Raw genomic sequence first — 15,474 nt, forward strand, 5'->3', positions numbered from 1 at the left:
TGCCCTGACACAGGACAGAGATGCTCTAGAGTTGCTCCAGTCCCTCTGAGAGCAAGATTTATGTCATACTTTTATTCCCAAAACACAGTATTGCTTCTTCTGGTTTCTGCCTGGAGAAAATGTTTCTGTGTCTCTCTGCAGCTCTGAATGACTTTATACACGATTAAGCCTTGCATGGGATTAAAAAAAAAAAAAAAGTTTTAAAAATCCTTTAAAGTTCCTGTCAGTATAGAAACACATCATTTTACCACTGGGCAGGCATATAAATATCTGAGAAGCGCTTTCCGTGCATCTGGTGCTTTGCTGCGTTTCACCAGGAGAGGGAAGAGTTTGGAAAGGACTCCTGGCAGCCTGGGCTCCCTATTGTGCTGGGAAACAGCGAAGGGAAAACAAGCACAAGTTTCTCCTCTGCCTGTTTGCACCGACTGACTATGTGCGAGAGTCAGCAGATGAACTCTGGAAGACCTTAAAGTAAACAGAAAACGGAAAGAGAAACCAAATTCCAAAGCAGCTCTCTAGGGAAATCGGTGGAAGCGAAGGGAGACGCCGCGGCAGTCCGGGGGCTCAGCCCGCCGATGTCAGAGCTGTCACTCACTGCACGTTAATCAGAGCTCAGGATTTATTTCTCTGCCGTGACTTCCCAGCTCTGAATAGATATCACTTTTAGAGACAGAATGGGACCTGAAAAGACTCTCGAGCACTGAACAGAGTGGTGAGTTTTATTAAATGGTTTCTTGTCTTTCCAGTCTGCTGGGGCTTTCTAACACCCTGCTTGCAGGCACAGCAGCCCGATGACTTGTCTTTTCCCTGCAGCTTGTTGCGTTCCTCACCAGGCTTTCCCGACCGCAGGTTTCTGTCAGTAACCTTTCCCACCAAGACTCCAGGGCAGTTTGGTGACATTTGTAACAGAGCTGGCTCAGTGCTGATTTGCTTTCATGAGAGATTAAAACCATAAAGCTGTGAAACCAAAAAAAGGGCTAAAAATCAACCAAAATCCAATTATAAAATGGCAGGTGACTCTAGGTTTCCAGATGTGGACACTGATGGATCAGAAAGAAGTGAAGAAATGGAGATTGTAGTCAATGTCGGTGGGGTAAGGCAGGTGTTCTATGAAGATAACCTGAATCAGTACCCAGAAACACGTCTGGCAGAGCTGGTCAATTGTTTATCAGGGGGATACGATAGCATATTTTCCCTCTGTGATGACTATGATCCTGGAAAGCGAGAGTTTTACTTTGACAGAGATCCAGATGCTTTTAAATGCATTATTGACGTGTACTACTTTGGGGAAATTCACATGAAGAAAGGAATATGCCCCATATGTTTCAAGAATGAAATGGAATTTTGGAAAGTAGATCTGAAATTTTTGGATGACTGCTGTAAAGCTCACCTAAGTGAAAAAAAGGAGGAACTGGAAGAAATAGCCCGAAGGGTGCAACTCATTCTGGATGACTTGGGAATAGATGCCTCAGAAAGTCGCTGGAAAAAGTGCCAAAAATGCATCTGGAAATTTCTGGAAAAGCCAGAATCATCCTATCCAGCTAGAGTGATTGCGGTACTGTCCTTTCTGTTTATTTTGATCTCCTCTGTTGTGATGTGTGTGGGGACCATCCCAGACTTGCAGGTGGTAGATGCAGAGGGGAACCGTATGGAGCACCCGACCCTGGACAGCATCGAGACCGCCTGCATAGGCTGGTTTACTGTGGAGTATGTGCTGAGGCTGATCTCCTCTCCCAACAAACTCCACTTTGCCTTTTCCTTCATGAACATTGTTGATGTGCTAGCAATACTTCCTTTCTACGTCAGCCTGACCTTGACCCACCTGGGAGCCAAGCTGATGGAGCTGAGCAATGTCCAGCAGGCTGTCCAGGCACTGCGCATCATGAGGATCGCAAGGATTTTCAAGCTTGCACGACATTCCTCAGGGCTCCAGACCCTAACCTATGCCCTGAAACGCAGCTTTAAGGAGCTTGGGCTGCTCCTCATGTACTTAGCTGTTGGCATCTTTGTCTTTTCTGCCCTAGGTTATACCATGGAACAAAGTCACCCTGAAACTTTATTTAAAAGCATCCCTCAATCATTTTGGTGGGCAATCATTACCATGACCACGGTTGGATACGGAGACATTTACCCTAAAACAACACTAGGAAAACTGAATGCTGCCATCAGTTTTCTTTGTGGGGTGATAGCGATCGCCCTCCCCATCCATCCCATCATTAACAACTTTGTCAGGTATTACAACAAACAGAGAGTTTTAGAAACAGCTGCCAAACATGAATTGGAACTGATGGAACTAAATTCTGCTGAGGGGAAAGCCGCAGGCTCCAGAAGTGAACTAGAGGATCTTTCAAGGGAAGGCAAAGAGGCTCCTTTTTATAGCAGCCGGATAAAAGTCTCCCACAGTGACACCTTTATTCATCTCCTGTCAGAAGAAAAACACCATAGGACCAGGCTTCAAAGCTGCAAATAAACTGTGAGCTGTTGTCAGCGCTAAGCTACAGATTGGGACAACCTGACAATCAGCTATGGAAGGGACTCGCAGATCTGTCAGAGCTGGGAGGGAGCACTGCTTTGCTTTTCCAACATGAATATAAATTAACCCCATGGCTTCTCCATCAACAGTTGGTAAGACTTTACTGTTATTAACCCAAAATAAAACAGTAGGACTTCACTGAGATCAGACTGCTTATATTGAGTGTGTTCTGATAAAAAACATTTGTAACCATTTCAGAGACTGAAAAGTCCTTCCTGATCCACAAATGTTCAATGACCTGAATGCACAACATTGCCACATCAGAACTTTGTACCTGTGACAATAAAGAGCAGCATCACACAGATTGTGTCTTCCAGGCTCTCTTCAATGCCTTTGCAGCTAGGGGAACTGCTCCTTAAACGAATTAAAGCAGCCTCTCGTTTGTATTAGATTCAGGCTTACAGCAAAATGTAACAAGTAGTTTGAGCCTAGAGATACTGAAGGCATCAGCATATACTGTGTGCAGAATATTAGAGTGAATAAATGGCTTTGTTTTGTAAAATGTACTTTGGGATCAAATTTTTGGTTTCTGTTCCTCTTTCCAGAAAAAGAGTCATTTTCAATGGGACATGAAACTATATTTTGAGCAGAGATGCAGAACTGAATAAATTTATTTTAATAAGCAAATTTAAAAATATTTGTTCTAGCTATTAATTACTGCATGGTTTATATATGCAGGGATCTTTCAGGAAGGTTTCATAATTAAGTAGCTTTTTAAAACTGTAAGTTAAATAATGGTATCTTTAATTCTCTACAAAATCAAGGGAAGTTTATAATAAAGTTAAAATGAGTAATTCTAAATAAGAAGCTTTAAGTATTTGAAAGTAAGGGCACAGAAAGTTTCAGTAAAAATAGTATAGTCTCCAATTGATTTATGGTAAAAATATCTAGGTGAATAAACATGTTATTAGATTATCTTTTAAAATAACACACCCCCTACAATAACTACAAACTTTGTAGATATTAATTTACAGAAGTAGTAGGCACTAATCAGTATCTTCTTAATTAATTAATATAATAATTAATCAACACAAGTGTGTGGGTACTATCCAAATGCAAGTGCAATCTACACAAGTCTAAATTTGGTTGGTGTAAAAACTGTATGTGTAATAGGTCTGGTGTGTGCCAAAGAAATCCATTGAAACTAGGAGTTATGCCAGCTTGGAGTGAAGGGGAGCACTGGCACACAGATATATTTACATAATTTAGAAGCAGGATACCAAATGTTTAGAGGGCTAGGGTAGCTATCTTTATTTGTTCCCTTTTGTGCTGAGCAGCCCCTTGCCCAGGTGAAATGCAGCAACACGAGCTGTGACCTATCCCTGGGCACCTCATGCCCAAGATCCCCCTACAGGTCTTTGGGACTTTTTTCCTGGGATGTGGGAAAGCAGTGGGCCTGTGGCATCCACCCCACAGGAGCAGTGACTGGAGGGACACAGAGCTGAGGGATGGGCTCTGTCCTCTTTTCTGGCACCTTGTTTGTCCCTGTTCCCTGGCAGAGTGGTTTGTGTCTGTTGGTGAGGAGTGCCCTGTCCTGCTGGGAGCAGAGAGCAGTGGTGGCATGTAGGGTCTGGGCAGGTGTGCAGTGAAGGGAAGCTGCTCCTCAGGAACACCACCCACCTGTATCTCTCCTAGCATGGAAATCAGCCCCTACTTCCCTAGGTTAAAGGCCTTTCCCAGCATTACCCCTCACACCTCAAACTGCTGATCTCCAGGGACACCTACCTGGTACCCCATGCCCCAGTCCTGTGCCTGACCCAATGTCCTTTCCCTCAGTCTGTTACCATGTCGTTCCTTACATATCTTCATCAAGTAAGATAATTTAAACAATGTCTAAATATTTCTGTACCTGAATCCTTCCACCAGCATTTGTGCCAAATTCTCTCCTGCCTAAGACAAACAGCCACTGTAATTACCTTCTCAGCCCAAGCACCCCTTCACATCCATCCTCCCCTCCACATCCCTGCTCCTAGCCTCTAGAGCTGCTCTCTTGCTCTGTTTCACCTGCTGAGACCTGTTCTTTTCTTGCCAACAACCTCAGCTCCTCTCCCTGGCTGCGTGGCCAGGACCACAGGCAGCTCTTATGTAAAGGACAGGATCCTGTCCCTTGCACTGCTTAGGACATCCAGGTCACAGGTATGGGCTGCAAACCAGCAAAAATTGACTTGGCTGGGGTGCTGAGTGTGGGAGAAGAGGGAAGCTAACAAAGCTGTGTGAGTCCAGCCTTATCTATCAGCAGGAAAATTACATGCTCCTGACTTTGCTCATGACATGCAAAGGGTAGCTGAGAGTGAATTAAGCTGTCAAAAGCATTTTCTTGAATGAGGAAAGCACTGTGTTAATACTAAGCCGTATGGTTTAGCACTGCAAGTGCTAAATCCTGACTGCTGTGCTTTGTGATTTATTTAACCTGACATTAAATAAAAAAACTCTCTCTTTTATCAGAAATAAGTTTTTGGGCTGATTTCTCCTATGAGTTATGCCTTCGAGCACTGGGCTCTATGGAAAGAGTTTTGAGACAACCTTGGTGCTGCTGTAGCCCAGACAGGTCTTAGTGTGTCTTGCTGCACTAGGGACCTCATTTGTTGTATTTGCTGCTATAAGTTATGTGCTCTTAAAAGACTGTGTGTGGGCAGGATGGATTCCTATCTATTTGCCTTGCTCATGGTGTGGAAACCTTGCAGGAGCAGGGGGAGACTTGGGCAGTGGTGGAAAGACAGGGCAGGCTGGCAGCACATGGTGAGCCAGGAGATGGGCAGGGGGTCTTGAACACATCATCCTTATGGTGCAAAACAAGAGGCTTTCTGGGTCCCTGGGGAACCATCTCTTACAAATCAGGAAACTACCAGAAACCACTGGCTTTGAAATCAGGGCTGGACAGAAGGCTCTGCTCCTTAAAGAATGGCATGATCTAGGGGTTGATTGTTTTCTTTCTATTGTTTTAATATTCTACTCAACCTAGCAGAACAGCTTTTCCTTTATTACAAGGCAGTCTAAAAAAGGAAAAGGATTTAAAAATCTGGAAGTCTTCAGGGTGGAAGGGGAGAGTTAGAGAAGCCCTTTCTCAGAGAGTAAGCAACACAATCCAAAGGCTCTGGTATCCCCACTCTTTGACACAGGACTTTCTGTGCTCTGGGTGAAGTGGGCACAGGCTGCACCACTCAACCTAGTAGTGCCTTCCCCACCTGCAGCTCTTCCCAAGCACTTTGTGGCACTTTGGCTGAGTCTACGCAATTAAATTAATGAACGCAAGGCATTCCAAGTGAGACCATCTCCAGACACATATGGGAAACTGTACACAACTTTCTCTCAGGGGAGCTCTGTTCCTGGTGTTTAATACCCTTCACCTGGGAACCAGGACTGAGATAGCCAGAATACATGCAAGTGCAGAAAAAAATCCAAATAAACCACCTGGGTGTCTCCTTACTCCACTGCACAAGGACTCTACTTTGGACTCACAGGTGTTTGAAGGAAAGGGGTCGGTATTTCAATAAGAAATTAGGAGTCTGGGAAAAAATGAAGTACTCTTCTATGGAAAGCTCATTGACCAGAATTATAGAGAACAAAACAGAGCTAATGTAATTTTAGCTGATATCCCTTCTCATACAGAGGTTCCTCAGCTCACCATTCAAGCAATTTCAGAGCACAGTGAGCAGATCAAACTGCCCTCTGGAGAAGTTATCCTCTGGGACATCTGCCCTAGCAGCCAGCCCTGGCTGCTTCTAGAGAACTTCAAATCTTTAAAACAGCCTGTAATAGAGTTAAAACTTGAAGCAGAAAACTTTTAGTTCCTGAATAACATCAATCACAGCTGTAATTTCATGATTAATCCAGGTTTAACATCAAATAGCTGATAGAATCTGATACAATAGCCTTTATATAAAAACCCATTTGATGGTAGATTGGTGACAAATGCTAAACTGTATGTAAAATGAAGCCTGTTTCTATCTTCCTCAACACCATAAACAGTAATACTTAATAGAGTGGAAATTGCTGCTAGAAGTGTGGGAGATGGCTGGAATATTTAGTGCCACACAGCATTAGTATTAGGGACGTGATAGGTGTGTAACATGTCAGCCCACACCACACTCTGGCTGGCTGTCACAGCCACTTCACTTTGGAGACAGGCTCAGGTTCAGGCAGAAACAGCCATCAGCAGCTGGGGTTTCATTCCTGGATTGACACAAATATATTATTTGAAGAGACTTAAAAATGGAAAAAAAAAAAAAAAAAGATGGGGAATAGTAGAACACCACTGTTTTCTGCTGCCATGCACGTGGGAGAGCCTCTCAGTCCTGCAGGTGTGGCAGTGCCACACAAGGTTAATTGCAATGACCTCTCTGCTCTGTGCATGGGTCGAGGTGAACATGTGGAGTCAGAGCCAGCTCCTACCAGAGAGAAGGAGGGCTGAGGACAGGCATCATGGCCCATCTCTGCCTTGCTGTGCTGAGGGCATTCATCACTTTTTGCAGGTAAAGCTGACAGTGATGCTGTTTCAGTAACCCTTTGGGCAGATTTCTTTTTGCCTAATGTACTATTTGAATGTAGCTGATAAAAATGCTAAAGAGGAGAAACCAAGACTGTTTTCAGTCTCAACTACTCTCTATATATGGATTTTTCAAATAACTACCCAAAATGTTCACCTGAGACTGGATAAAAGGGTCACAAACAGGTATATGTTGAAACAGAACATTCAAGTATCCATAATAAGTAGAGGTTAAGGAATAGAAATTAACAATTAATTATACTAGAAGACACAAATCCACTGAGATTAGCTGGTTAGAGCAGGGTGCTAATAATACCAAAGTTGTGGGTTTCATCCCCATATGGGCCTTTCACTTAGTAGCTGAGCTTGATGATCCTTGTGGGCCCCTTCCAACTCAGAATATTCTGTGATTCTGTGAAAAAGCCCCACAACCCTCTTCCAGCCACACCTGCATTGCCAGATATGCTCAAACAGATAGAACAGAGTCCGCTGTGAGTTATACTGGGCAGAATTGCCAGATATGCTCAAACAGATAGAACAGAGTCCCCTGTGAGTTATACTGGGCAGAATTCCTTCCTCCCTGCTCCCTTTCGGTGCAGCCCTCAGTCCTGTATCCCCCCAAAAACCTTACAGTTCCTTGCTTACACAGTTACTGGGCACATGCACAGGAGAATGCACTTGTTACCCACCCAGGTTTCTGAGGAACTGGCTCGCTTTCCATTCAACTATTTTACCTAAACTGTCCATTTGGGAATATCAGTGTTTCCTTCCACACTGGCTTTCACAAGACATTTTCCCTTTGAGACAGAGGGGTTTTTATGATGTGTGTAATAAGTTCTTCACTGCCTGGTGTAAACCAAACTTCACTGGGAGTTGCAGGAACATAACACTAGTGTGAAAGTCAGCTCAGGACAATGCAGCTTAAATACACTTGCTTCAGCTGTAGATATCTCACTAAAACCAAAATTGGTTTCTCTTCCTGCATTGAACCGTATTAGGCTTGAATTCAGTGGGAGCTTTGCCTGCCTTAGGAATTTTATAGGGGATGATGGAGCCAAGTGAGCCAGGCTAATGTACAAGGCAAGCCTGTGTAAATTGCTAAGAAGCAAATAAAAATGATGGAAAGGCCTGGGAGCTCCAGGAGAAGCTGTGCCATTTAATTGTTTCTTTTCTTGTTGCTTTCATGTGTAGGTGAGAAAGCTGCCAGTACTTTAAAGTTGCTTTTTGTCTTCCCATGTAAAGGTAACCTTGAATATCTTTTTAACATGCTGACAGTCAAGTACTGGTAAATCATGCTGGTCAGTTAAAGATATATAATAAAAGCAGAAAGGAAGGAAAATCTTTAGAGGAGTCTAAGTAGACAAGTTTATTAAAAGAAAAAAAATGGAAAAAAGACTGAATGCAATGTTGTATGTTCCTACAAAAATCCTCTTATTTTCAGTGAATCCCTTTACTAACTTCATTGATAATGATGCACACCAATGCTGACCCCAGCTTTGGGTTTTAAGTACAGCATGCTACGATTCTCTATTGTAACAGGAAGCAACCTGTACACACCACAACAGTGAAATGTCTTAAAAATGGAAATTATCTATATTCATTAGAGTCTGTGCTAGAGCTCACAGGTTCTGTGTTAGGGCTCTCAAAGCCGTGGGAACTCAGGCGAGCAGTCTCTGGAAGAAGGCAGCAAATTGCTCGGCAAAGGGGAGTTTTAGTAAACCTTCTGCCAGCCTCAGACTGTTTTACTGTGCAAGAAACTGCAGCTTCAATTACTATAAGAGCATTACAGGGAAATTCTTTATCAGTACGATGCACTCCACTGATCCCACACAATGTTTCCACTGCATTACTGTTATCAGCTTTACAAAGTCAATGTTTTCCAGGCTTACTAGCATAGTAAATAATGGCTATTTTACACAACATCCAGCATATGAAGTAGTTGTAGCTAGCTATTGGTCTCTGTTGCTTTTTCCTTACTATTTCTTTTGCAGCAAAAATGATACACCACAAATATTCTTCTCTATATTCACATAGATTATGCATTCATTGTCTTACTGATTTTAACTACTCATATCCCTGAAGTGTCAGCTTGTCCATTGTCAACCAGAAAAGAATCATCTCTTCTGACTTAGTCTATACCAGATAAACCACCATTAAATGCTACATGCCATTTTTGTTTCTTCCCTTGTTCCATCCAGATTACTCCAAAATCAGGTATCTCTTCTCCCTGGCATGTTTTTATTTTCATTCACCCTAATTTCTCATACTTTAATTTCAGTCTATTACACTTTAATGTTTTGTTTCAGAAAATGAAAATGGAAATGATTCATCTGTCTTGATGCTCACACTCCTGACACGTTTGTCAAATGACTTGTGTGATCCCACTAAGTGCAGCTCTCTGAATGGTGTCAGTGCAGTGGGGCAGGCTTAGAAAATGCCCAGGAGAGAAAATAACCCAGCTTGAAACTTCACTTGGGCATGTTGTCCCCTCATCCCCCAAACCCTGCATCAGAAGAAAACTCTCTTTCATGGAACACACAGAAGATGTGAGGCCCATATGCAGCAGCCCTTTCTGCATGCTCAGCCCTAGGTGAACATTTTTGCACACGTTTAAATCCCCCTCTCTTTGAGAGGCCCGAAACACTGAAGCATTTGGCTGGAAAGAGATTGCTTTAAACGCACCCTTACGTGCTTTGCTGATCAGAATGTGCTCATGTTAAACCTTACATGGCAAAAAAATGGATGTTTCTGAACTGCATCCAAGCAGGCATCAGCAATTTTCTGCTCACGGACACCAATCAGGCATCAGCACAATGGGACCTTGATTGGTCCTTACAGGGGCTGCTGCAATACAAATGAGAATTATTTTCTGCTCATGAATAGCAGATAAAGTGTCATCCTACTGCTTGAGAAGTGAAATATCAAGAATACAGCCTAACCTTTACCTCCCCCTTAACTTACTTTGTAGAAATATTATTAATTACAAGTCTGTTTTTGTACAATAAAAAAACCAAAAAGCCCACCTAATTCCATCACTGTTAAGTGGGCAAAACTCAAGCAGAGAGGAGATAAAACCTGCATCCTCCCCTGGGCTTTTGCTTGGCAATGGCCACTGGCCAGCTGGACAATGCTTGCTTGTTTGCAAAGGAACAAATCACACCCTTGTCTGCCAGCAGGTCCTTCTATTTCTACTCGTTGTCACAGTAATAAATCAATTGTTGCTGCAAAACACAGCGCCTCTTCAACTCGTGGGGAATCTGCAAACTCTCTGCAGCCCAAATGTCAACCAATTGCTGGCTGGGCTTTCAGGCTGGAGTGGTTATTGTTTGCCAGTTCCTTATTTACATTGGAACAGTAAATTCCAATCGCAAAAGCCTTTACCATTTGGACTCGTTTGCCTTAGAAACAAATTAATTGCTGCCATACAACATCATCCCTGCTGTGACTCACATAGGGCACATTTGTACTGCCTTGGCTGGGGGAGTGAACCTCAGCTGCCAGCTGGACTTCATCCTTGCACACTGGAGCTATTATTGTACTCCTCACAGTGGGGCTCTTACTGCCACAGCTGCTCACATGAGACCTGAGCATCTCAAAGATGCATTAAAGTGAGCTCTCCCATATCAATGCAACTCATCTGCAAAAATGTTTCTGAGTTGGAAAAGAGGTGTAAAGAAGCTATAAAGATCTTCAGTGAGCATCTGCGGGCTGAGTGGAGAGGGTGCATGCAGGCTTGGCTCAGAGCAGTGCTTGGCTCAGCCACCCAAGACGTCAGGAGAGGCATCCAAGGCTCTCTTCTTCCCTCTGCTCATCTGACTGCCCCTTAAGCATTGGGTGGCAGTGAGCAGGTGGGTGGCAAAGGATGGTTGTGTCTGATATTCCCTCAAAAGAGTTCTGTACCTTCCTGCTCCCCATACAGAAAACACTTGCCCAAAATTCCACGAGGTTCAAAGTACAAGAGATATCATAGCAGGTAAGTAGAGCAGCCTTGGAGACTCAACATTTTCCCCTCAGCTAAACCTTAGGGATGCCAACGTTTTTTTTGGAGGGGAACACTTTTCTAATCACAGGGTTGTAGATAATGTTTGTGACCATGACTGAGGCTTGCAGGTGTCAGTGCATGTAACAGTGACACTTGGCTTTGCAGCCTAAGCTGTCATATGATAACCTCTGCTACCCTGAAAAGCTCATGGCTCTCTATTGTTAGGAATTTTGGAGGGAAAAAATAAAAAGCCTTGTTCAATGTGATTAAAGAAATTGCAACCACTTGTAAGTAAACTGTCTGTTTGCTGAAATCCCCACATTGCTTTGAGATGCTTGAGAGATCATGAGATGTTCTGTGACATCTACCAAGGGAAATAAAGTGAGATAACTGGATTCCTATACATTTCTTACTGTTCCAGGGTAAATGAGATAATAGTGCTGACATAGATGTGGGGGAGAGGGAGATAATTTGCTGGTACACTCCTTTCTGGGCTGAGCTTTCTCATCCAAAATTGTACATTTTGTGGACTGAAAAATTTAATTTTGATCAGCAAGGCAAAAATATTATGGTGCAGTGCAATACTGATTCTTGGGCAGCTTACAATTAGAAGTGGAGTACAATAAATTAATCTAAAATCCCAGATTTCAACCTAATTCACTGCTACATCAATCCAAGACATAGGATGCAACAGAACACAAAGGATCTTCTGTACATCAGTCCTGTGATGAGGAGAAACCACTTCCAGCTTCAGTGGGAAGGCAAGGATCTTGGCAGTGGGCTGCAGGATTGGAAATGTGCTTTACAGTAGGATTTTACCCAAGGACCCTCATCTGCAACCCAGTGCTGCTGCTCCTCTTCTGCTCAGGGAATGTATGGGGCATTTCCCTGTGCTGCACTATCACTGTGTGAGAAAGTGTTTTGTACAAAAAAAAGGAGATTTCTTCCTAATGAACAGTCAGTGAGGGAGGGCGATGGCCATTTGGGATCTCTCTAGGTATTGCTTCATTTATAAACAGAGACTAAAGGGAAAACAGCTTTTTTTTCATTGTTAATTTGATTCCACTGCTTTCTCTCCTGTTCAGTCTGTACCATTGCTACAATTTAATGGAGAACAATGCTTATTCCAGTGAAAGGTCACCAGAATTAAATTGCTGGCTCCTCTGCCTCATTCTGATCAAGTGACAAAAGACACACACCACCACAGTAAGCCGTGTCCTCTGGCATTCTGGGGTTCTTCCAACACTTCAGTATTTAATGACTCAAAAAACTTTCATGGTAAAAGCTGCAGGAATGAAAGGCTGCAATCTGAAAGATCTGCCTTAAATAATTTAAAAAAGATAATTTTTGTTTTGTTTTGTTTTGTTTCCTAGTTTGGCCAAGAATAGGTTTAGAGATGGTTTGATCAAGTACTAGCATAGAATGGAAGATCCAGGTAGGTGAGGGCTTGTTAATGTAAAGACAAAAGCACAAAGTGCTAAGTGTAGCATACTCTAGAGGAGATGCACAATATCATAGCAAGGAATTATCTTACCATGAAAGGAATTAATTTTGGATGGGCAGATTTTGCCATCTGGACTCTTAGCTACATGATATTTCAAAAGAGGTGACTACTGAGAAGTCAGTCACTCAAATGTTAGTACCCAGTGCAGCTGAGATGGTGAGGGTGTCCCTCCTGGCCTGGCATGAAATTATGCATATTTCCCATAAGTGCTGTTCTGCCCCAGAGGTGAAGAGCCTCTCATGGGATATGAAACTCCTAAACATCCTCAGATGAACCAAGCTGAATCACTGTTAGTGGATTTTGGCAGAGCAGAACTTTCAGGTACCCAATGCACTGGAATTTGTTTCCAGCTGAGACCACAGAATCATTTAGGTTGGAAGAAACCTTTTGAAATCCCCCAGTTCCATCCCTCTGCTCAAGAACAGCCAGCTGAAGCAGGTTGTCCAGGAGCACAGGGTGAGCTGTCTGAGACATCTGCAAGGGATGGCAAACACACTGTAGGGAACACACGAGCCTTTCTGAAGTGCCTTCAAGATGCCAAAAAGGTGCTTCACAGCACCTGAACTGATAATAGATGTCTGTGTTTGGACAAATAAATCCCAGCTTTGTGTCTGCTTGAACGTGGTTCCTGGAACTTCAGCTGCCTGCTAGGCTCCACCATCAGCTTTGAGTTGATCTCAGCTGACTCCAGAGGGATCTGAGAGTGCACAGTGTCTTAATGCTGATCTGCATCTTCACTTCTCCTGGATGCTTCTTGAATTTGTAATCATATGGTGGAGTACAGAGCACTTTGCTAAGGAAAAGCAAAGAGAATGGTCTTATTTTACAAAAAACCTCCTGCAGCTGAAGAGTTTTCTTTTACAAAAGAATCATAGAATGAGTTTCTTCTTTGCTGCTTGATTAGGAAAAAAATACCTATCAGATAGGAGTAAATGTACCTTAATCACATGGTATTAAAGGATGGTCCCACAGTCTGTGGCACAAGCATGATGGTATGACTTTCAGGCTTCCCTGATAGATCAGGGGGTGCCTGGATCTGGCTGCTGGACCCCTACCTGTAAATCATAGAATCATTCAGATTGGAAAAGACCTTTGAGTTCAACTATACACCTAGCATTACCAAATCCTGTCCTCAAATCATCAATCTAAATTACCCAACATATGTTTCTGATCTCACAGATCAAAAGATGACTTGTGCCAGTTGTGTCAGTAGAAAATGAGATAAAAAACAGCAGTGGGCCATGTGTTTTGGCACTGGATCAGAAACAGCCATGGGAGCAGAATGGTGACTGTTCTCCAAAATGCAAGAGACACTCCAGCAGCTCCTGCAGCCTTGACTCCTGCAGGCAATAACCCTGACAGAGCAGCCACTGCTCTGTGCAGCTCCCCTTTCTGTTCTCCCACCCCGAAAAGCCTTCCTCTCCAAGACTCTGATCCCTCATGTAAATGGAGACAGCATTACAAACTATGCTGTCATCTCCTATTCTGGAAATGTAAATTCAAGAGTCTTTCAACAATGATTTGTAACAGTGTGGTTAATGTGTTCCAGCTGATGAGGCTAGATCAAGCCAATTAACTTTTTTTCTTAGTCTGCAAGGAGATTTACCTTCCAGGTTTTCATATTGATAGTGAAATGTTAGAATGGCATTTTCCTAAACCATGTCAGTACAAAATTTTGCTCTGTTACAATACTTAAGGATTGCTTCTAACTCCATGAATTTTGTAGCATTTTAACAGGTGTTGTCTTGCCTAGCTTTCTCTAGACAGCTTTTCATGCATTTTCAATTTGAACAAACAAAACTCTGATGTTATTGTCCTAGGATTTCAAAAGGAGTGAAGATCACTTGGAATAGCTGATGACCATGGTCAGTTTTCTTACTATGGACTAAACAACTAAATAATGTGATCTCATATATAAAATCATCTGAATAAAGATAAAAGGCTAACCACCCACATAACTCAATTAACAAACCATCAAGATGCACTCTCATGTTTATTATTGCAATAAATCTGTGATTTAAATTTAGTGGCAAAATACTTGCAAACATTTACTCAATTGCTGCATGCTCTTTTTTTTTGTCAGAAGATAAATCAGCTGCTCAAGTAGTGCTATAGCTCCATGATGTTTAGTGCCACACATAAGTTTAGCATCATGTTCTTTAGTCCACACTGTGGCCCTGCATATAAATGGTGTGACATCATCTCCTGTTTATTACAGATGGAGTGACAGACACAGATTTTACTACTGTCAAAATAGCATTAACACTTGGTAGCAGTCATGTCGTGAACTTATCCCTCCATCAGACTGCCTGGTATGGTGTTATATTGCATATTGGGAAGAACAGAAACATCAAAGCTGCAGTGCAGTGACTGGAGAACAAAATGAGTCTGATTCATCACCCTGAAAAATCCCTTCTGAAACGTCTTGAAAAGCTGGCACAGTTGCACCTTTTCAGCTAAGAACAATGAGAAAAGTCAGTGTGCATGAGAGAGAGAGCATTTGCCACTTGTCCAGGCTTGATGGGAACATGAAAGGATGTACTGCTAGTTAATATGAAAGCAGAGGAGGAGAATAGGTGGGAGTAGCACAGGATTTAGAAGGGCAATAGAGAGCAGGAGAATAAAAAGCAGTACAGAGAAAGACGCTACAGAACGGAGAGGTAGAAGGGAAGGGGGTGAGAGACCTTTTACATTTTCTATTCCATTCTGTCTTCTCACAAAGCTCCACTTCCCAATTTCCTTTGTGTGACTTTAATTCAATATGATGAAAGTCATTTTAGTACTTTCAGCACTGCCAGTCACTTGCTAACAACAAAGTGAGCCTGAGTAGTGATGGTGCATACATGTATGTGTGTAGTTTGTATATACACATATATGTGTATAAATACAGTCAGTCTTGCAGAATTTATATTAAAAAAATTAAGTACTTTCAGAAGAGTTTGCTAAAGTTAAAACAGACAAATCTTTTA

At 42.6% G+C, this 15,474-nt stretch overlaps 1 protein-coding gene across 1 annotated transcript; it reads left to right on the plus strand.

The window, feature by feature from the left end:
- Positions 1 to 277: 277 nt before the first annotated feature.
- Positions 278 to 2,837, plus strand: KCNF1 (potassium voltage-gated channel modifier subfamily F member 1). The gene is made up of 2 exons (XM_021525402.3): positions 278 to 712; positions 814 to 2,837. The coding sequence occupies exon 2, from the start codon at positions 1,007 to 1,009 to the stop codon at positions 2,468 to 2,470; it is 1,464 nt and encodes a 487-aa protein (XP_021381077.1). The 5' UTR covers positions 278 to 712; positions 814 to 1,006; the 3' UTR covers positions 2,471 to 2,837.
- Positions 2,838 to 15,474: the final 12,637 nt, after the last annotated feature.

The sequence above is a fragment of the Lonchura striata genome, chromosome 3 (assembly GCF_046129695.1).
Source record: "Lonchura striata isolate bLonStr1 chromosome 3, bLonStr1.mat, whole genome shotgun sequence".
NCBI lineage: Eukaryota > Metazoa > Chordata > Aves > Passeriformes > Estrildidae > Lonchura > Lonchura striata.